This window comes from Paroedura picta, chromosome 3 (assembly GCF_049243985.1).
Source record: "Paroedura picta isolate Pp20150507F chromosome 3, Ppicta_v3.0, whole genome shotgun sequence".
Classification (NCBI taxonomy): Eukaryota; Metazoa; Chordata; class Lepidosauria; order Squamata; family Gekkonidae; genus Paroedura; species Paroedura picta.
Genome location: NC_135371.1, coordinates 149259867 through 149283867, shown reverse-complemented (window position 1 = coordinate 149283867; position 24001 = coordinate 149259867). Strand labels below are relative to the sequence as shown.

The 24001-nt window shown below is 45.4% G+C and overlaps 1 protein-coding gene across 5 annotated transcripts in view; it reads right to left on the bottom strand.

The window, feature by feature from the left end:
* The window catches only part of DIP2B (disco interacting protein 2 homolog B), a 183180-nt gene that overhangs the window by 69775 nt on the left and 89404 nt on the right, over positions 1-24001 (bottom strand). For all 5 annotated transcript variants that reach the window (XM_077328628.1, XM_077328631.1, XM_077328626.1 and 2 more), the window contains exon 3: positions 1435-1563. In XM_077328628.1, coding sequence (XP_077184743.1) covers positions 1435-1563 — 129 coding nt within the window. The remainder of the gene's footprint in view (positions 1-1434; positions 1564-24001) is intronic.

The window sequence follows — 24001 nt, the reverse complement described above, 5'->3', positions numbered from 1 at the left end:
AGATGTCCCCAATTTTTTTGAGCATGTGGACACTGGGAAAGGTGTGACATGGCTGCCATAGCAATCAGATTGAAGACACCTGTGTCTTTACATCACACAGATCTATGATAGTCACTCTTCCAGAAGCTTTTATCTTATGAAAGCACCTGCAATGAAAAAAAGAGGGAGCCCTTGTAAAATCTCCTTCTCTCTTGGATTCTGCAACTCAAGAAAGGACAGAATCAGAGATCTGACTCTGTTGCAATGTTTGGAATGTGAAGCACAGAACCTAGTTCAAATCCCACATTTAAGAGAGGTGAAAGAACTGTCAAAAGAAGAGTTTTGTGTTTGTGTGTATGTTGCTTTTTACTACCCAAAGGAGCCTCAAAGTGGCTTACAACTGTCTGCCCTTCCTTTCCTTACAACAGACACCCTGTGAAGTAGGTGTGGCTGAGAGAGCTCTGAAAGAACAGTGACTGGTTCAAGGTCACCTGGCTGGCTGCACGTGGAGGAGTGAAGTATCAACCATAGTACTCCAGATTAGAGGCCGCCACTCGTAAACACTACACCAAGCTGTTTCTGCAAGCTGGATTTAAAAAAAAACTGAACTGCAAAAAGATGTCAAAAACTCTGAAGGCAGGACTAAAGGAGGTGAGAAGTGAACAGACACATATGCTCGTGTATGTTATTCTGTCATGCCTATGAAGATTCATTTGGCTTGAAAGCTTTTAGAACAAGATTTATTATCGAATCTGGCTGTTAGTGAAAAAGCTTCATGTTATGCTTATAACCATAATATGAAGTTAGTTAGACAGAAGAAGAAGAAGAAGAAGAAGAAGAAGAAGAAGAAGAAGGAGGAGGAGGAGGAGGAGGAGGAGGAGGAGGAGGAGGAGGAGGAGGAGGAGGAGGAGGAGGAGGAGGAGGAGGAGGAGGAGGAGGAGGAGAAGGAGGAGAAGGAGGAGGAGGAGGGTTGGTTGGTTGGTTCGTATATGCTGCTTTTCCCTACCCAAAGGAGGCTCAAAGTGGCTTACAGTCGCCTTCCCTTTCCTCTCTCCATAATAGACACCCTGTGAGGGAGGTGAGGCTAAGAGAGCCCTGCTTGGTCAGAACAGCTTTATCAGCACCATGGCGAGTCTAAGGTCACCCAGCTGACTGCATGTGGAGGAGGAGCAGGGAATCAAACCCAGCTCGCCAGATTAGAAGTCCGTGCTCCTAACCACTACACCAAACTGGCTCTCTGAGACAATGTGGTTGGCCCAAGGTCAGCTAGTAAGCTTCAAAGGAACAGTGAGGATCTAGAACCGGGTCTCCCTAACTCCTGCTTCACACTGACTCTCATCTGTCCTAGACACCTGAAACAGGAAGTATATAGGCCTTTCCTACAGCAGCAGCAGGAGCGGCAGGAGCAGCAGTGAAAACTACCATGCTTGCCAAATGAATACAACGCGTCCTTACCAGATCGATAGCGCTCATCTCTGGCTCCCCCAGAGCGTGCCCGGTGATACTTGGAGGAAGATGGTGCTGGAGTTGCAGATGGAGCAGGTGTTTGATTTCGTGGTTCCTTTTGCAAGCCTGCATCAACCCCTGCGGGAAAAATTCAGAAGTTTTATGTGTACAGATATGCAAGTTTTTAAAAGCCAAGAAAAATAAAGATTTTATTTGTATACTGTCACATCTCTATTAGCTTGGGGTGGTTAATAGGATTTCCAACCAATACATCAAACAACAAAAGAGATCCTATAAAAACTGCCTCCTCTGGGGATTGATCAATGCTTGTAGAGGTTCCTGTCAGTGGACGTTCCAGCTGGGGAGGCCTGTATCTCATGGTGCTGTTGCCTGGCCTCAGCCATAAGCCTGGCCTGCAGCATTTCCTTCTACAATGGCTTTCAAAACAGTTGAGTGTGTAGATATCTACAAGAAGTTTGCAGCAAGGATATGAGAAAGTGTCCTAGATGTCTATGACCCTAGATGGTTTATAGTGACACCCAGCAATACAGTATAGCCAGATAGATTATACACAGAGAGATCTGTTTGGCTCTGTATCAAGATGATGCTTAAAAATTAGTTACTGCCACAGAGGAATGCACAATATTTTTGAGTGCACAACAAGGACAGCCAAGTGTCAGTAGTATCACAACATGATGGCCCCTGTACTCATGTTGCAGGAAGTCAACATGTATAGAAGTCACAAGACTCAATGTGGAAAAAGAGACAGAGAGGGCTGAAAAAGAAGCTGAAGCTAGCTTGTGAGTAGCTTTTTAGGAAAATATTTAATACAAGGTTTCAATTCCACAGAACTGGCAACTTTCTGCATAGCTATATACTCACAGGCACCACAAAGTCCACCAGTAACACACAGAAAACTGGTTCTCTCATGAATTACACTTGTAACATCATCCCTAACGGCAGAACAACATGCAACACAAAGGACACACAAAGCCGCTACTGTTGTGCTGGTGGAATCATACACAAATCAGCTTGGCAAACTGAAGAACTGCAGTACAAAAACAATGAAACTATTTCAGCAGTATTCCTCCATCATTAAAAGCTGGAAGGGGCAACGTCTATAGCTCTGCAATTCTTTTTTCCATGTCATAGACCTACAGGGAATTGACGCTTCCTTTCCTATATTTTCTATTTAAAGGGGAGAGAGTGTGGGGGTAGAGATTAGAGAAAAGGGAAATAGTAGAGAAGAAGGGTGATGAATGGAGGAGAAGGCAAAAGGAAGCCACTGGTGACGAGGAAAAATGCACAGTCATTACAGAAACATTTGCAACAAGTTGATTCCTACGTATAGATTTGCCAGCATACAGGATATCTGTAGCGTCATGTTTCCAGAATGATGAATATAGGAATAGAATGGACAAGGGAAGACAAATATACCTAGAGAAGCATCTGCTCTCTCATTTACTTCCAGCAGTCTCCCTTCTATAAAGAACTTTGAGTCAAATAAAGAGTCTTATCAAAGCGTGTCAAATACCTCCTTATGTTCTTTGACATTATTATCGTTATTAGACTGTGGGGCTAACAAATATAACAAAACGTAAATTATGCTGTTTGTAAAACAGTGGGGCAGCCTTAACCAGATATCTGCTGCTTTAAAAATCACTAACATCTTTAAACCGCCCGTGGCGCCGCGGGCACCACGGACTAAATAAATGGTTAAGGGGCCTTGAGGTGGGCTTTGTCCGTGATGAGGAAGGGTCCGTATTGGACCCTTCCTCTCGACAGACAATCGGAGGGACCAATCGGCAGGCGCGAAGCGCCTGCCGATTGGTCCCTCCGATTCCCAGCCCCAGCAACTGCGAGCCGCGCGGCTCGCAGTTGCTCCTGGCCTGACGCCAGAGGGAGCCCCCAGCAGTCACGCAAAGCAAGGGCGGTGGCTTGTTGGCGGCGTTCTTTCGGCGTTCTTTCGTCAGGCCGCCGCCGCCGCAAGAACGCCGCCGAACAAGCCGCCGCCCAGCCCGCCGCCGCCGACCAAGCCAGCCACCGACGACGAGGAAACACACACACCCACCCACAGTAAGTGCCTAGCGCCCGCTGCATTTAGCTGCAGCGGGCTTGATTACTAGTTTAGAATAAACCCGCTACACCTAATGCTACCTTAGCTTTTCACATCTGATAGACAGACAGGGGAGATTGGACAAATAGATTCTGTAGTAAACAGAAAACTGTTCTGAGTGCATAAACCTTCTCAGATAGTCAAACACGATACACAGCATACCTGCAAATCAAATTAAACGTTATATCAAGAAAAACAATAAACTAACAGTGTACCAATTATATCACACCTCCTTGTCTCATATACTTTTGGACTGCCACCTTTATAATAATTTACGAGAAAAACTATCACCTACACCTTGTTAAAATAACCAGAAAGTAACTTGTGAACTACCAGCCAATCAAGACTCCAAAGTCACAGAAAAAGTAGCAATTTCTTTTTGGAGACAGTATCCAAACAATGGAAATTTAGTCTGAAAAAGACAACCGTACTGATATGTTTTAGGACTGTTCTCAATATTGGGGATGTATTCGTTAATATTTAATTTTAACAACTGAACTATGCAAGTAAAGGTATCTGACTGATTATATCATACTAATTATGGGCAAATTTAGTCACATTTAAAAAGTAACTAAATCTATGAAACTACTGCATATGCATATAGTATGCACAGGAGTCGGGTAAAAAAAATCTTTATATAAATATTCTGAGTGAAAAGCAAAGTATTTCACATGAGTTGCCCTTCCCCATAGCATCTTTTATGTTTCCTTAAGAAGAAGTGGAGGAAACCCGGGTAGGGGGGGGATACAGTTTTTCCAGGCCTCTGTATCCCTAACCTTATCTGCTATTATTGACCTTTACAGAAAGGAATTCCTTTAAAATAAACTTCAAAGGACTACTAAGATTGTGGATCTTTTCTGATAATCCTCCCCCAAGAAAGTTTATCCATGGGGTTCTGGGACCTGGACAGACTAACAGCCACACATCTGTGTAGTGGGAGAGAGGAGGCAAAATCACCTTGCCTCTCCTGTCAGTGCAGATCCACTGAGGAAAGAGGCAAAAACCTGTGATTTTGTAATGCCTCCCATCCCCACTGAGATCTCCAAGTCTCAGTGGTAAGAAAGGATTTCTGGAAGATGAATGCAGGAAAGACCTGCGATCCCTTGAACCTGCAAGTGGCTGGATTAAACGCAAAAACTACAGTATGGCCTATTATGCACGGTCGCTGAAACAGCGGTTGGCGGTCACATGGAAAACGCGGAGGAGGAAGAAGCAAAGCAAATCGCAAACGCACAGGACGAATGCAACGGCGGCAAAACCCACAGCAGCTGTTGGCTGTGGCCGATGAGGCGGCGATGCGGAGCAAGCAGGAAGGGAGGCGAGCACAGTGCTGATCGAGGCTGGGCCGCCAAGCAAGGCAGCCACAGGCCCTGCCGGCGGAACCGAAGGGCACGGAAGGGGAGAGAGCAAGCGCACCCAGAAGCCCTGTACACCAGTGGTCCCCAACTTTTCTGAGGCTGGGGACCGGCAGGGCATCGGGCCACGCCCGCGCATCGGGCTGCGCCCGCGGGCCATGCCCGCACGGGCCACACCTGCATGGGCCACGCATGCGTGAATGTGCGGCCCGGCCCTGATTCCCTCTCCCCACTCTCCCGCAGTAAGAAGCTTCCCGGGCCGCAAGGTTGTGGCCTGGGAAGTTTTTCACTGCGGGGGGGGGGGGAGAGGGAGCCGCGGCCCGGCGCCATGGCCTTCGCGGCTCGGCACCGGGCCGCGGGCCGCAGGTTGGGGACCACTGCTGTACACCACGGACCTCCCCGATTATGCACGCGGGCACTCTGGAGCCGCTTCTGGTTGCGCCCTGGAAGCTCCACTTTCTTCCGCATCTCACTAATGCAGTTTTTTCGGTGGCATATGTCGACTCTGTGCCCGGATGCCACCTGTGGCGTGCATTATTGGTGGTTTAGTTGCCGCCATTCCACCTCGAATGTGGCCCTTCCCCTCCATGCATAACAGACCTATGTGACCCACTTCTCAATAAAGTACTCTTAACCAAAAGGAACTCACCTTTATAACTCTTCTCCTAGCTAGTAGAAAAATGTACGGAGGTTTTGTGACTTTTTAAAACACTTTTGAAATTCTCAGATACACCAAACCAGACAGCTCAAAAGCAAAGTGCAGCTTCTTTTTCTGCAAGCCTGTTTGGGGCTTGAATTTCAGTTTGATCCCCTCCCCTTTCCTTAGCAAATTCCTACCAGATTTATACTACATTTTTCAGAATTCGTTCCACTAGGATAAAAGCAAAAAAGTAGGTGTGTGCATTCAGGTCTATCTGAACCGAAAAAATACCTTTAAAAAATTATCAATTTGGGAAGATATTTTAAAAGCTGAACACAGATGAGAAAATCTGACCAACTATTGGTAGTGCTGATCCAGATGAAAACCAAATTTTCTCTGCTTTTCTCAAATAACTGTTGGTGGAGAAGTTTAAATGGGCTACAAGTTACCTTTTACTTCTCTAAGACCGTTTATGCACTGGGAACTTCACTGCCCCAGCTTCCATGCAGGAGCACAAATCGAGGGCGGATGAGGTGCACCAATCCAAATGCTCCCCCGTGTGAGTGCAGGAAGAGGTGGGGAAACCTGCCATGACTAAAGCTCCAGCCTGCAGCCTGACTAAACCTCCAGTGGGTAAACGGTCTAAGGGTCTTTCCTGCCTTTTGCTCTGGTTTCTAGTGCAACAAGAGGGAAGGGGAAGAGGCAACTCTGCAACCCAATGGCAAAAGCCCCTTAGGGGGAGTTCAGTGCCTTAGAACTATTATTGCAATACTTTTGCAAATGAATGTGAAGTCCAGCTGAGTAACTACCTTGTTCTCCCCACCCATCTCCGAGGGAACAGAAGGGAGGAAAGGAGGATTTGGTAAACAGGACTCTAGGTTAGGGACAACACTATTCTTTAGCCAATCTCAGAAATTCGTTCTCTTTTGAAATTCTTCTGTGCATAGCCAAAGGGCACAAAGGCTAGATTCCATTGCTGAGAAAGTGTGCACCAGCTTTGGATCAGATCCTTCCTGCCTGGAGAAGAGTTTAAACCAGTGCCTGGTTTGACTAAACAACATTTTAAAATAAGTTTTCAAATTATACTGTGAGTTATTATTTGGGCAAGGTGGATGGTGGGTAGGTTAAGGCCAAGGGTCTCAGGCCTTTGTTTGTTTCTTCCCTTTGCTACCATAAGGGCTAGTAACTTGTTTGATCATGTAAAGCAGGGGTAGTCAACCTGTGGTCCTCCAGATGTGCATGGACTACAATTCCCATGAGGAATTATGGGAATTGTAGTCCATGAACATCTGGAGGACCACAGGTTGACTACTCCTGATGTAAAGGATAGCTGAAATTTCTAGAAATGTAATTCTATGCCCTATATCACAACATGTTCTTTTTTCAATGCTTGCGTAGAAACAAAATACATATAACAGTCCTTCCTACATGCTCACTTTTCATCCAGATTATGATCTTTGATATGTAATTTCATGCACTGCTCTCTCTAGTATACCCACATAATTACTTCGGGCATATCAATCCATAACCCAACACTGTTAATTATAGTTTTTCTTCAACTGTCGTTTTCACTGCTAATTAGTAGTCACACTGGGTATCAGCTCAGTGTTGCATGAAAAGAAGAGGAATCATAAGAAGACAGCAAACTGTTTTTTGTAGGTAAATAACACGGTTCTAAAATTAGCTGGAAATCCCCTAGAGAATAAAAGACATTTATTCATAGCATAGCAGTCGTGTTTGCTGGGGGTGGGGATTGCCACTGAGCAAGAATGGGAAAATTATAGTGGAAACTATTGAAACCTGGAAGAGCTGACAGATTCATAAGAACCTTCATTTTTTTAATTCCCTTTTTTCTGGGGGGGGGAAAGGCTTTGTACTCCTTACAACAGGATGAGTGCAACTTGACAGAAATTGTAAGGACTTTGTGCGATGTATTTAAAGCTGTGGCAGCAGATGCTAACAGAAAATGCAAAACATTCTCCAGGTTTCAAGAAACCCCAGAAGTGGCACAATCACACAGAATATACTTGTGAGGCATACCTGTGTACACGCCCACCCGGGGTTCCTCCCCTTCCCACCCCTTCCAGGCCCATGACTGGCCATTTTGGATGGAGCGGGTGGATTGACATGACCATATATAGTCATATCACAATAAATGTTTAACAAATTTTTAAATATATTAAAAATGAATTAACTCCAATCCATTCAGGAAACCCTTCCAGAACCATCAAGAAACCCCAAGGTTTCATGAAACCCTGGTTGAGAAACCCTGTTCTACACAAAGAAGTTGGAATTAGGTCTTGAATTAGGGCTTGACTCCCCTCTCCGCCTCCCCTAATATCTGGCACATGCAGGCTTCTTAACAAGGCACATCCCAGTGTTCTTCTGATTTGGTTGGAAGCTTCATGTACTCTGCTCTGAAATCTGGTATCATGAGGAATTCTGAAGAACCCAAAAGCTTGTTGTCTTTTGGTTGGTTACATGGATTGTTTTTGCTTTGAAAATGATTTTCTCTGTGCTGGCTGCTATTTCTTGCCCACGCCTTCACAATCCGTAAGTATGTAAATAAATAGCTCTTTTACAAAAACACAGGACGACTAGCATTCTCACTCCCTCTAAGAAAAACTGCCCAGGATTTCTCTTCATTTGAAAGGGGCGGGAGGCAGGAATCAACAGTGTAGACACCACAGCTTTCTATGGGTTTATATATGTGTTTTCATTAGTGCCTTCTGAAAATCTTTTGGATCCTAATCATTTTACCTCCCTACAAAATCCAGCAGGTAACAGCCTTGTTGCTCTGCTGGGACCATTGACAAAGCTCACAAATATCTTGACAGGCAAAGTGGCGATTTTATACAGGGATTTGGCAGTATTCCTTCAAGAAGCAAAGAAAGGCATGTCCTTCTGCTGATAGTCTCCGGCAGGACATTTGGGTTAGCGGAAACTTTCAGAACGGTGTGCTTCACTCAGAAATTACCTCACACTGTTGTAAAACTCTGTTATCATTCACAATATCACACGCAAACAAAAGACACTTTGCTCAAAATCTGGGTTTAGCCTCAAATATGAACATAGCTTCCTACTTGGTATGAAGTGGGGGAGGTATTGAAAAAAACAACTTCCTTGCCTGAGACATTGATATTACATGTGCCATGTACACCAACTATTAAGACATTAACATGTGGACTTGAAAACTTCAGCAATCACTACTTATCTCATGCAGTACTTCCCTTTGGACTAACCCCATTCAACAATTGTTATAGTGCATTCTAGAGAAAATGTAAGCAAACAGACTTCTATTGGCAGCAATAAACAGAAGACATATTTCCTCAAAAGAGGAGTTCTTGCATATATAAATGGGTATGTGCATAAGAGCAACTGCTCCCTTGGAAGCTTTCAAATCAAAGGACAGCAGCTAAAATGTTGACCCTGCTCAACTGTGAAGTAACTGAAGCCAAGTCAAAGTAGGGAGTGGTGAAGAAAACCAAGACTTGGAGCCAATTAAGGGTTCCGATTCAACAAGAATTAACAGAGATGTAAATAAATGGTTTGGGGCTGGCATTCATCCCAAAGTACTTTTAAAAATCAGAAATCTTGACTCACTGTAATGACTTAGTCTGACTCGTAAGAACATCAACACTGTTGATTTGTCCCTTTCAAACCACAAACCATAACATATTCAATCTCATTTTAAGATCTGGAATCGTTTTGGATTTCCAATATCAAGACTGCACCATGCTTCAAGAACTAGAGATTTTAAGACCTAAAGATATCACAAATGAGCATTGCTTTTGTTATTATATTTCTCGAACTACATCCAGTTGGTCCTTGAAAACTTCCTGAATGTAACAGCCACCAGTCACCACTGGTATGTTATTTTGTGCTGGCTCTCTTTGAAACAAAGAACCACCTCAAAATCCTTTTCCATTCCTCTAGAGGAATTTCAAGCCCTAAATCTCTAAACCATTCACACTTAAACTAGACTTCCAAATGAACAAGCTCTTCGATATTCCATCGGGTAGACAGAACTGATAGACCAGTTCCTGGTCTATACTTTTAGAACAGCAAGGTCAACAGAGTTCTGGCAAAACTACAATCCTGAAAGGTACAGTCAAGCTCAAGGGCACCTTGTGCGTATCTTTGCCCACTAAGCTACAGGGGCAGTTTCAGCGCTGTTAGAAATGTCAAACCAAATCAGTTTTACCAATTTCCCCAAACCATCCAACACTGACTGCTTTCCAGAAGAGTCTGCATGCTATGTTTGAGGCGAAGGATCACAGGGATCGGCTGAACGACGTGATAGCTGCAATGATCTTTGTGTAAATATGTTTAAAAGGCCAAAAGTTAGACAGGGCCACCAGCAAGCACTTAATCTTCTGGCATCTGGGCAAACAATTCAAATTACACTCCTATGGTTGCCAACCAGCAGCTGGCAGAGGGAGTCCAGGGAGGGCTCAACTAGAGGTCACTGCATTTCCAGTGATTCCTAAAGAGGACTGCCATCACTTCCTGATTTTCCCCAGAAATGATGTCATGCTGTTGCCTGACAGATTCCTCCCCCCCAATTTATCAATTTCCAGACATGTTTGTGACTAATTCAAATGTAGGACTGTTGCCTCCTGATATTCCATACACACAAAATTTGGTATATATGTGAATGCCAACAAAAGACAGCTTAAGGCCTAAAGCATTTCTAATCAATATTAATAGCCCTTACTAACTGGGGTCCCGCCCAACGATGGGCGCAATACAACTGGTGCAGTAAGTCAGAGCCTGGTGGAGTTAGTTAAGTAGGTACTTGGAAGATTTTAACTGCTGATTGGTGGGAGAGTTACCATGGGTTTTGACCAACATTTGTGGATTTCTTGGCTTTGATAATCCTATTGTAGGGAATTGTATATTAATGTGTTATGGGTTTTTATGGGGTGTGTTTTTATTGTTGTAAGCCGCCTTGAGATGACTCAGTCAAGAGAGGCAGGGTATAAATTAAATTATAAATAAATAAATAAATCTACCCATACTCTAGAACAGGGATTCTCAACCTGGGTGATGTGTCACCCTGGGGTGATGAAAGCATTCCCCAGGGGAGACCACAGCCTATCCCAGAAGTTCAGGCAGCTGCCAACATCTCTATAGCCATCAGTCCTTGCGTTCTGCATCCAATAATTTCTGACAGTTAAACCCCCTGATGTGTGGATTGCCTGGCAAAAAAAAAAAACCCTACTTGCAAATCCAGCACCCTCCTCCCAGTAAGGCAAGGGAGTTTGCTGGGGCCTCTTAACCTTGCAGGGACTGGGGGGGGGGGAAATGTTTCTAACAAACATGTGAGGGAGGGGTAAAAATGGGACAGGACAGCCAGAGAGAAACACTTCCAGGAGGCTTCCAGCCCTTACCTGGAGGTTTGCAATCCTGGGTGGGTCATGATATGCCATTTCTGGGGTGTATGGGAGAGAGGTGTGGCCAGCTGACATCAGTTCTGAGGTACCTTGAAGTATGTAAAATATTTCATGGTCAAAAGGTTGAAAATGGCTGCTCTAGAGCAGGGGTAGTCAACCTGTGATCCTCCAGATGTTCATGGACTACATATCCCATGAGCCCCTGCCAGCTTTTGCTGGCAGGGGATCATGGGAATTGTAGTCCATGGACATCTGGAGGGCCACAGGTTGACTACCCCTGCTCTAGAGCAATAAAATGGCTTAAATGCATTCGCGCTATCTTAGGGCAGGGGTCCTCAACCTTTTTGAGTCTGTAAGCATCTTTGGAATTCTGAGAGGAAGGGGTGAGCCACGTCACAAATTGGTTGCTGCAGGAGGCAGAGCCAAGTGCAAAATGGCTTCCACAGGAGATATAGTAACAGAAAAGCACAATACCTCTCTCTTTGCTTTGCCAGCCTAGCAGAAGAGTAATTTCTTTTTAAAAATGAACTAAAGTCTGAAGTGCAGTAGAAAGAAGAGAAAATGAAAAGAAGGAAATCTGGAAGGGGGAACAGACCATGAGCTCAGGTACTAACTAGTCCTCCTAGTCCTCCAGTGGTAGAAATTGCTGCTGTAGCTGTAAAAACTCCAACCATCTCATTGCGGCAGTCAGACCCGCCTTACAATGGCCCTTCTCCAGCATCGACAGCCCAGAAGCATACACAAAGACCATTAAGTACTTATGATCAATGCAGGCAAAACTAGAGGGGGATTTCTGGGGGGAGGGGCAGCTCCTAAACAAGCACCAGGGTGGCGTCAACAGAAATATGGTACAGAATATTTCCTATAGAATGTGTAGTGGGTCAGCTCCATTGACCTGCAGGCCCTCCTTGGTCTTTCACCCACAGCCAACACCTAGCCTTTGCTGGAGTTATCCACTGAGAGGCCCATGGCTCCCTTCCCTGCATTGCTTTTCTAAGGCCCCATCTTGTTCGTATGTCTCCTGCTGCCCTTGCACACCACTGAGGAATTAACAGCTTGCTAAATGATTGATGCCCCCCTTTCTCCTGGCGCCCACTTAAAGTAGTGTGTTTGAACAGAGGAGGACCAGGTGGTACAGAGAACAACTACTAGCATCAAAAGTTAGAAAATATTTTTTAAAAAGAAAATTCTACATTTACACTCAGCAGAGAAACAGATTAAGCAGGGGCTCCAAAAGGCAAGGCTCACTGTGCCATTCCTCTGTCCCCCGTTCTGCACATGCCCCTTGCTGATACTACTCTAAAGCAGATTCCTTAACTTACAAGTGACAGTTTTAAAAGGTTCCTATTAACTTGGGAGTCTTTGTCCAGGCCTCCAGTCCCCCACAAGGCAATGGCCGCCTTCAGCAGGAGTCTGCCTGCATTGAATCAGCAAGAGAGTGAGTGAGAGAGAGAGAGACAGAGAGAGAGCATCTCCTCTCTGCCAAGAAGTTTTATTATCTCTATTTTTCCACTTCCTAAGGGCAAAAAACCACTTTTCCTGAAGTCTCCAAAGGAGCTATTTTACAGCAGTTTAAGTCTTCCAAAGCTTGGTTCCCTGCTATGTGTCTGCTTTTTAGCACAAGTGTGATTCAATCACTCCATTATCTCTGGCCTGGCCTGCCACTAACTTTTCTAAATGTTTCTAGTTATGCTTTCAGCATAATCAAAATATCCCAGTTTCAAAAAGTGACAATCTGAAATGCGTGCTGCTGCTTTTTAGCCTCTAGAAAAAGGAAAAGTGTTATCTAAACAAATTAGCTAATTTTATCCATGTGCTGTATTTTTATGTCCCCATCCAAGTTTTCGTTTCCGCTTGGTGTTTGTTTACAGTGTTTGCTGGTTGATGACTGTGTCATTAACTATACTGATCTTCCTGAAACTGTACTGGTTCTTGGAGAAGACACGATTCTAAATCTATTACCCATTCAATGTGCTGGAGTAAGACCAGAAATCAGGCTGCAGCAATTTTGTTCCCCTGTAATTTGCACACTATCAGGCTGAGAATCCTCAAAGCAAATGTCATATTAAACTTCTACTGCATGGTAAAGGTAAAGGTATCCCCTGTGCAAGCACCGGGTCATGTCTGACCCTTGGGGCAAGCAATGTTTAGAAATTTGAAAAATAAAATTGAATTTTATGTATGAACTCAATGACACGATGCTTCTGCTGACTAAATAAAAGCAGCCAACACCTTCCTGTGCTTTAGCATCATTCTGAGATTTACTTGTCTGCCTCCTCTTCTCCTCCCCTCTCCACCCTGAACCCCAAGATCATGGCTGTGTCTGGGCTTGCTACAAGTGACTCAGTACACTTTTTGAAGGAACCTGTCATGCCCGACCAAAGCTTGACAGTTGTGTGCCAAACATGTCAAGCAAGGTGGATGGACAACCTTGCTCCTACCACAACCACACCAGTCTCTCTCCACCACACAAATGTTTGGGGAATATTACTTCTGCACAATGCTTGCCATGTCTTTGACACATGGATGATGAACCCCAGCAGCCTACTTTGGTTGCTGTACCAAAAAGCAACTGATGCACTTTTCTCCTGAAACCTACCTTTTAAGCAGCAGGTAACATACATTCTCTAACAGTAAGGGGGGGGGGCAAAGAAAGATATGCTCCACCTACTTCTACTTTGGGAGGTTAGAAGGCAGGTACCTTGTACAACAACGACTCTGCATTATGGTAGGTGTCACAAAACACAAACCACATGAGATTATTCATTAAAAGTGTTGTTGTTGTTAGGTGCGAAGTCGTGTCCGACCCATCGCGGCCCCATGGACAATGATCCTCCAGGCCTTCCTGTCCTCTACCATTCCCCGGAGTCCATTTAAGTTTGCACCTAAAAGTACTGGTACACAATATGCAATGAACCTGTGATTATGCAGTAAGCAACTGTGTCAGGTACCAAACTATCTGTTACCTAAGGCAGGGGTAGTCAACCTGCCAGCGTTTGCTGGCAGGGGCTCATAGGAATTGCAGTCCATGAACATCTGGAGGACCACAAGTTGACTACCCCTGACCTAAGGTACATAAAATAAATATTTTATTTGTATACCGCTCTATCCTTGTTGGCACAGGGCGGTTAGCAACATTTTAAACACAGCATGTAATAAGTAGCAAAACAAGTCCTTCGTAAAAACCACCACCTCTTACCTACTGCCCCATCGGGAGTGAACAGTGTTTAGAGGAGTTCCTGTGCGTGGGTGATTTTTGAAGCCGGAGCCTGGGATAGCCCATAGTCTCAGGAATGGCACAATCACTATAGTGGTGTCTAAATATATGGACTCCATCCTCAGGCCATCAGAATGCCAAGGCACTTATGAGACCTCCACTGACACTTTCCCAGGAAATGCCTCCTAAGTCTTCACAGATACTCGGGCTCTATGTCAGGATTTTCCACAACGATGGAGAACTGCAAGCCATCTTATTATTTATTTATTTATATTTATATATACCGCCCTCCCTTTCGGCTCAGGGCAGTTTACATTATAACTCTCATATGTGGTAAAGTACAATGAACATTCAACTTATTTAAAAGTGAACTTGTGTCAAACAGTGTAATATAATAACATTACTTAATAACAGTAACAACAGACAGTGTGGTATAAGAGTATTCAATCATAACAACAGTTTGGTCAGTCTGCACCGTGGTCTGGTTTTCAGTTAGTGCAGATTATGGGGCTTCTGGTTGGTGGCATATACACATAACAAAAGTTGAAATCATTGATAAAAATCATTGATAAAATCTCAATTATTGATAAAATCTCAATTATTGATAAAATCTCAATTATATACTGTGTAATACAGAAAATACAAAATCAACATTATCATGCAGTATAAGGAACAAAGACCAGAGCGGTCTTCCTCAGTAGACAAGTAAGTTAAAATGTACTTATTTTTGTGCATGTATATGTTTTCTTCAGGTATATCTGAAGAAGTATACATGCATATGAAAACTTAACCTTGAATAAAGGTACCAGTGGGTTAAAATATTTTACCCTCAGTTGCCTAAGATTTCCTGGAAATTACAGAAGGTGGAATTCACCTTGAGATGAAATGATAGGCATCCCAATCTCTGATACTTTCTCAGCAAATGTGATGCCTGGAAGGAATAACATCTTAATTCTTGGGTATTTCAAAGATATTCAACTTGCCTATTTAACTTGTATGCGGAGCACATCATGAGAAAGGTGGGATTAGAGGAGTAACAAATTGGGATCAAGATTGCAGGGAGGAATATCAACAACCTCAGATACGCAAGATGATATCACTCTAATGGCTGAAAGTGAAGAGGAACTAAAGAGCTTTTTGATGCGGGTGAAGGAGGAGAGTGCAAAAGTTGGCTTGAAACTCAACATCAAGAAAACAAAGATCATGGCATCCGGCCCTCTCAATTCCTGGCAAATAGATGGGGAAGAAATGGAGGTAGTGACAGATTTTATTTTCCTGGGCTCCAAGATCACTGCAGATGGGGATTGCAGCAAAGAAATTAAAAGACGCTTGCTCCTGGGGAGGAAAGCTATGGCAAATCTAGACAGCATCCTAAAAAGTGGAGACGTCACCCGGCCAACAAAAGTGTGTTTAGTCAAGGCTATGGTATTCCCGGTTGCAATGTATGGCTGCGAAAACTGGACCATAAGGAAGGCCGAGCGTCAAAGAATTGAGGCTTTTGAACTCTGGTGCTGGAGAAGACTCTTGCGAGTCCCTTGGACTGCAAGGCGAACAAACCGGTCAGTCCTAGAGGACATCAGCCCTGACTGCTCCTTAGAAGGCCAGATCCTGAAGATGAAACTGAAATACTTTGGCCACCTCATGAGAAGGAAGGACTCCCTGGAGAAGAGCCTAATGCTGGGAGCGATTGAGGGCAAAAGAAGAAGGGGACGACAGAGGGGCCACATCTAGGATTTCTGCCTGTTGCTGGTTGCATTTCTGAAGATGTTCTGGGAGTACCAGCACTGGAGGGAATGCATATGATAGGCCGTCTGGCCAATCTGGCATTAGCACATCTGTCATTGCTGCCTTCAGACGGAAATGCCTGCAGCAGAATGAGTCCAACCTGGTGATTGTTCCATGACACAAAGAGGTCTACCGTCTGCACACCAAAGTGCTCACGATGAGATTGAATCTGTCCTTCTTCCAGAACTATTCTCCTTCCTGGAAGGTTCAAGGGCTCAGCCAGCCGGCTTGTCTGTTGGGATACTCCTTGAATGTGCAGACTGGTGGTAGGTTCAGCTCAGCCATCAGTAATATCTTGATTGCATCTCTGTGTACAGCAGAGGATCTGGAGCCCTCTTGCTTGCTCATGTAGATTTGGGCTGCCCCACTGTCTGTTCGAATGAGGACATGAAAGTGAATCACATGATTCTTGAAGTGTAAACAGGGCCAGGTAGATTGCCTGATGTTCCAGCAAATTTATTGGGTGGGACATCTGGGATGAGACCTAAGACTTCGAGTTGGCATTCTGTTCAGTGTTGTACCCCAATCCCTCAGATCTGCATATGTGAAAATTTGTTGCTCCTCACTGATGAAATATAATTTTTTCCTGTTTAAGGTTTCTGTCCTATGTCCACCATAACAGTCTGATTTTCAGGGGAACCTTTATCCATGCATCTTGCTTTCTTTCTGTCCTACACTGCTGGGTGGGTGGGGGACTGATACAGCTACAGAAACCTTTCCTTAATACATCTGAATATCATTCCCATACCAGCCAAGCAACAGCATAGCTCCAATGACCAAGAACTCAATTCAGGCATGAAAAACTAGGCAAAGCGTCCAATATAATCCCGTGCTCTTGTTTTTTAAATCCTCCTTAACTTCCCGACTCAAAGTGCTTATTTACCTAATGCATTTTATCCTCCACAACAGCTGTAATTCTCCCTTCCTCACTTTATGTGTACATGAACCTTCTGAGGTAGGCTAGGGTGACAGGCAGAGGCAACCAGCCAAAAGCTTCATAGGAGAGAGGGGATATGGACCTAGGTATCCGAGGTCCTTGTTGAACATTAACCACTGGCACGGTTAATCTCTAAGGATGAAGGCAGCATTACACATTCAGATGTCCAATACCCCTTCCTAGATCATACTTACTAGCCCACCTACAAGCATATAGACTGTGATAAGTCACAGTAGTAAAACACAAACTAAATTCACCCTTCTCGGCTGTGCTGCTCCCTTATTGTGGGTCAAAGGTTACCTGTTTGTGACCAGCAGCTCCTGGAAAGGACACGCAAATGATGATTAATTACCTATGACTCTGATTTCAACTATCAAAGTTCTCCATGTCACAATCTACCTCCCTCTTATTGTCAAGCACTGAGTAAGAGTTTCTTTAGCCTCCAAAGAATTCAGAGATCCAGACACCAGCATTAAAATCTGACTCTTAAACTTCTCCCTTTTGGGCTCCAGTTTTAGATTGCTTGCTTGAGGTAGTCACAGCTACTGACGTATGGTGAATCACTGCCTTATGACTAATGTTAGTGGTGCTGCACCATCAGGTTGGGGCGTGGGGGGAAGGATTGTGCCGGGCGGCAGTGGTGGGAGGAGAAAGTTGGGCTTGATCATGCTGCTCCTCCCAGCCCCAGGATTCTGGAGGTCACTTCCTACGTGGGAATAAATACGGGAGGGAGAAATAAAGGCCCTTGTGCTTATTTTGCTACAATTACATATATATGGAAGCAGCTGGGCAGCTGCTTACCACCATCACCCAACAACAAAGAAGTTTTCCTTGTGTAAGAAGATTACTGAGTAAAATGCACAGAAGTGATAGCTGCAGAAGGCAGATGTGTCCACAGCATCAAAAAAGACAAGTCCAAGGGGGAAGGAAGAAGAGAGAAGAAAATATTCAATTTTCCACACACATGTAGATGTCTTTTTTCCTGTGCCCTGGCTGCAAGCAGCATATTCAGATGATGTACACTTTCTCCATAGATCACACGAGACATAGGTATTAAAATGTCTTGCTCCCAAGAGGCAAAATAATCTCTTTCATTCCATGGCCTAGAAACAAGGGCAATCATTTTTACAGCCGGGCATTAACACACCTGGAAGGATTACAACCCACCAACGGCTGGTCCTTTGTCTGCAGATAACAATGCACAGGAGCACCATCCATAGCACAAAGCAACCAAGCACAATGCTAAAACCAGAAGGGGTGGAGGGGAGGAGGTTTCATGTTTAGAGTAAATCACAGGCTGGTGCCCTGCTCTTGGACAAAGTAAGATGGAGTCAGCTAAGCCTGGCAGATGTTAGGTGACTCTTCTGTATTCCCTTCAGAATAATCCTACTTCCTCTGCAGTTTCTGCTACAAGAGTTTTCTGCATACACGCAGACAAAGGCAACCGCAGCATTTTTTGCACATGATTTTATGCGCTGCAGAGCTGAAGTTTCAACAGCCATTAGATTTTCGCTGAATCTTTTGCTTTCCCTTTAGCAGAAGGAAGGGTGACTTATAAATAAGACTGCTCATCGGAGGACAGAAATAGAATAACAGTGCTATAACGTACAACAGCAAAGTGTCAAGCCCGTAATAATAATCTTTAACCGCTCCTAGCGGAGCGGATTAAATAAAGCAGTAAGGGCCCCGCAGGTGGGCCCTGTCCGGGATGAGGAAGGGTGCCGATAGCCCCCTTCCCCCGGACTGACAATCGGAGGGGCCAATCGGCAGGCACTTTGCGCCTGTCGATTGGGCCCTCCAATTGTCAGTCCGGCAGCAAGGGACTGATCAGTGCGGCTCGCAATTGGTCCCTTGACGCCCCCCCCTCCAGCTCGACTGCATGTGGCCAGCTGCCGCCATTACCTCCCTCGCCTTCCAGGCGGCCGGTCGCAGCCTCACCGCGCGCCCAGGAAGGGCCAGCCTCCGCGGCCCTGGTGCCGCCTCCAGCTGCACATGTCTCCAGAACACCTCGCCCCTGGCCCGTACGGCCGGGAGCAGGCTGCACCGCCACCCGGCGCAGCAGGACACAACGGCAGCAGCAGCGGCCCCCGCCCCGCACGCACACAGCCCACCTGGCGGAGGAGCCTCGCCAAACAGTTGCGGAGCCGACTTCTATTCCATCGCCCGCACACGCCGAGGTAGGCCGCGCCGCGGGGGGGGGGCCAGGATGTCCGCCACCGGCTCACACGCCGCCCCACGCCCGCCCTCGGGTCCAGCCCCTGCCCCAGCACACCTGGAGAGCCAACCCGCCAGACTCCCGAGCCCCGCTAGCGCCCGCTGTACTTCGAGTACAGCGGTCTTATTTTCTAGTATAAAAGTAATAAAACCAGAAAAGCAAATCTGAAATTAGAGAAACATACAAGCCAGCACATGGCTATGATATATGCGTTCATGCTTACTAGGATCTTCCTGTTCAGTAGTAATCAGCAAACCACATTTTAAATCTATTTCAAATCCCCAAGAACCAGCATCATAATATACAGCTTCCAGTATCCAAGGTTTAGCCAGCTTGGTGTCGTGATTAGGAGCGCAGACTTCTAATCTGGTGAGCTTTGTTTGATTCCCCGCTCCTCTTCCCCATGCAGCCAGCTGGGTAACCTTGGGCTTGCCTCAGCACTGATAAAGCTGTTCTGACTGAGCAGTAATATCAGGCCTCTCTCAGGAGATGAATGGAGCAGTACTATGCCTAGTTAGGCAGGTGAAAGCTCCTATGAACAAAGACAGATTAAATGGAACACATCTTGTTTCAACTCAATGATGAATGTTTATTGCACTTTGTATAAGAGGTGGGAAGCGTGAGAAATGGCCTTGGTCTAAAGGGTGCGGGGAACAGACAAATAGCTACGTGATTTTGTTCAATGCAAACTAGCTGCCTTTTGTAAGAATGTAGAATACTGCTAAACTGATACTTCTAAGGCAAGCCTGAAAGTACCCACCCACCTGCAAAAAGCTAGCAAAACCTTTAGGGAGGTAGGACCAAAACAGTGGTCCATCTAGTCCAGTATCATGTCTCACACAGTGGTTACTCTGGAGGTCTGACAACAGGTCACAGACGTCAAGGCCTTCCCCTGATGTTGCCTCCTGGCACTGGTATTCAGAGGCTAGGTAAAGGTAAAGGTATCCCTTGTGCAAGCATCGGGTCATGTCTGACCCTTGGGATGACGCCCTCCAGCGTTTTCATGGCAGACTCAATATGGGGAGGTTTGCCAGTGCCTTCCCCAGTCATGACCGTTTACCCCCCAGCAAGCTGGGTACTCATTTTACCGACCTCGGAAGCAGGGAAGGCTGAGTCAACCTTGAGCCGGCTGCTGGGATCGAACTCCCAGCCTCATGGGCAGAGCTTCAGACTGCATGTCTGCTGCCTTGCCACTCTGCGCCACAAGAGGCTCATAATTTCAGAAGATGGCTGTCTCTAAACATGGTGTTTTTCCTTGAGTCACCATGACTAGTAGATCAAAACCACAATACCTGAACCATTCCTACAAACCAATACTGCTTGTTAAGTTTTGTAGGGCAGTTCTCTTTCTGGAAATAGTCGTGCAGAAGTTTAATAAACTGCCTTGGCCAGCAAGCGGGCTTCTTTTTGGACTGCTGAAACGATGGTGAATAAAAATCAATGGCTTATTGATCCAACTGCTTAAGAGAAAGGAGGAAATCAGGCTTAGCCTGGATTCTTTTAGGGAAAGGGGGTGGGGTGGAGGAGAACAGTAAAAAAGGTAAATGAATAAGGTTTGATTACATTTATCCATTATAAGCCACAATCACTTATAAGAAGCCCCTGTGTGCACTGCATAGATGCTGTTCCTCATTATTACAGACCAGTTCTTTGACAGTGTATTAGAAAACTAATCACTCCTCCAAAGAGTTCCATGCTCTGAATAGGAGCGACAGGAAGTTAAGTGAAATCCAACTAAGAGACCAATATTTACAAAGCACTGTCAAATTAACTTAATAGAGCAATTTGTTTATATCAAGCAAAATAAAACACAGTTTCCTCCAGCAACAAACCTTTTTGTATTAAAAGCTAGTCTCTTCTATGCACACAGTGAGCTTTATACAAGCTGTATTGAAAAATAACTAACAACAACAAGAAGAAGAAGAGTTGGTTCTAATAGGCATTTTATGCACGGCACCAGATTCCATGTGCTGGCGCCGTGCCGTTGCGGCGGGGCACAATGCCCCGCCGTTTCCCATGAATGCACGGGTGCGGGGCATGCTGGGTTGCCCTAGCATAGTGCACGCGTGCTTTACGACAGGGCTAGGAGGCCCGGCTGAGGTAAGTGTAGCGGCAAAGGTAGGGGAGGTGGGGAGGGGCTGGGGACAGTGGGGGGTGGCAGGGGATCGCCCCTGCCAAGCTCCGTGCCGCCACGGAGTCTACAGGGGCGAGCGTTGTCCCTTAAGGGATACCACAGGTCGAGGCTGGGCGGCCCGACAAGTCTGGCACTGCCGATTATGCACAGCGCCGGGCCGCCGCAGCCCCGGCTTACCAGGGAAGCTCCGGAAGATCCCGCGTTCGCTTAACGCAGGTCTTCCGGAGCCCGGGGCCAGGAGGCGCCCGCACTCGCGGCGGCAACATGCGTTCTCGGTGATTTTAACCAAAGCACTGCTGCCACAAGTGCGGGCCTTATAGCTCGTGCATAATGGGCCATATGCTGCTTTTTCTCTACTCGAAGGAGTCTCTTACAGTCACCTTCTCTTTCCTTTCCCCACAACAGACACCCTGTGAAGGAGATGAGGCTGAGAGAGCCCTGATATTGCTGCTTGGTCAGAACAGCTGTATCAGTGCTGTGGTGAGCCCAAGATCACCCAGCTAGTCGCATATGGGGGAGCGCGGAATCGAACCCGGCTCGCCAGATTAGAAGTCCGCACTCCTAACCAAGCTGACTCTCTCAAGAAGGGGACTAGGAAGGATGGGCCAGGGTGGGGCGCATATAAGGATAGAGAGGTAAGCAAGATAAAATGGTTTCACATCCTGACTGTGGAAGTTCTTGCAGATTCTTCGACATTGAGGACCAAAGTACAAATGTTCCATTTCCTTTAGCAGTAAAAGGCAGAGCATTCAAATCAAGGTTATGCTGATAGAAAGAAGTCATCTAAAAATGTCCACCTTTGTCCAATTTCTCCAGGAAACCCCCTTCTTCAAGTTATTAAGCCACAGTAAGAAGAAATATAAGAGCCTCTTGTGGCGCAGAGTGGTAAGGCAGCCGCCTGAAAGCTTTGCCCATGAGGTTGGGAGTTCGATCCCAGCAGCCGGCTCAAGGTTGACTCAGCCTTCCATCCTTCCGAGGTCGGTAAAATGAGTACCCAGCTTGCTGCTGGGGGGTAAACGGTCATGACTGGGGAAGGCACTGGCAAACCACCCCGTATTGAGTCTGCCATGAAAACGCTAGAGGGCGTCACCCCAAGGGTCAGACATGACTCGGTGCTTGCACAGGGGATACCTTTACCTTTACCTTTAAGAAGAAATGCTTTTCATTGTCTTTTCCTACCTATTTAACTGAAGTGAACAGCAGCCTGTAAGGGAAGATTATTTATATTGGAAAAATGGCATAATTGCAGGGGGGATTGCCCCCAGTACAGCAGCCCTAACCCAAGCCCACCTCCTTGTAGCTGGTGTTCATATTTTATGGGAGTAACACAGCCCCATATAACCTGTAGTTTACCTCTGACACCTTGCCACACAACAGACTATACTTTATCACACACACACATCCACACACCCACACTTTTCTTACCACAAAGGAAATAAAGTTATTTAAAATTAACCTGACACTTTCAATTGCAGCATTATGATGACTTTGAATATAAATTCAGACTCCTGTAAGTCAAATAAGGAACAATGGAGAAAGAAATATGAAATGCCCCAGTAATGGTTGAACTTCTTGCAGTTAAGACCTGAACTGAGAAGATAGTTAAAATATCTTTTATCTTCCACTACTATTAAATGCTAAGTAGTTCAGGGGCTGCTGAATGTTTACTTGCATGTACATACACAATAATGCAAAGATCTGTCATCACTCACACCCAACTGTGACTTTTCTGGCAGATTAACTGGACATGGTCTTTGTATTTTAAGAACACTACTTAATAATAAAAGGATGGCTGCATAAAAAACTGTAATTGTCTTACTGAAGCTGGATCCATCTGATTTAATCCTAAATAGAGAAATGCCGCTGATTCTGTAACTATGGCAAGAGTTTATGGTTACAGCTGTATTCTCAGCCTAAGCATGACACAGCCACCAGAGGGCAGTGTTGCAAATGAAGACACAATCTGCACCAGCAAGCCCAAAATGTGAGCACACACACACTAAATAAAATTTCTGAAGAATACAATAACAACCATAGTTACTGTGCTGCAATTAGGAAGCTACTTTTTGAAACTGCTGTAGGACAAGAGGCTGCATGGAACCAGCAGGGTTATGGGAGAGGAGGCAGAAAACTGGGCTGACTAAACTGGAGAACCTGAAGTAATTATGGATATTGCTCCACCATCTTGTGAAGGGCAGAAAACGTAAACTGGGTCAACATTCTGCAGGAAAGCTGACAGTGCCAATCAGGTTGCCATCTCCACCCACCCTCAGTACAGCTACTGCTCGGCTGCAAGTGAATGGCCCACGGACCTGAGCTGCCGTAAGAACTGCAGCCAAAGGTGAAAGTTCACAAGATGGAATCCCACAATTCAAAGGCAGCTTTCACAGTTGTTCTAACTCGATTGCAGGCATACAAAAAACGGAAGCAACAGCTCAAGCGAGGCAATTCACATGATTTTTATTTATTATGCAGCCTGCAGAGAATGACAATGCTAATCTTCTGCACAGAACAGGCAAACATTGATCAAACCAGCTGCAAGGCTCAGTGAATGCAAGTTTGTTTTTGTTTGCGGAAAGCGTGCACAGCCCAGGCACTTTCCCCTCTGTAACAAAAGAACTCTGCTTTGCAACACTCCCTCTCCTATGTAAGAGCACTCCATGTTCACGCTAATACATCAAATGCAAGGTTTTCCTTGATCTGCCAGTATTTTAAGCAGAAATACACATGTGATAAATACGGACAAGATTAAAGTGCATTGAGGTGATTCTTGCAGGAGTG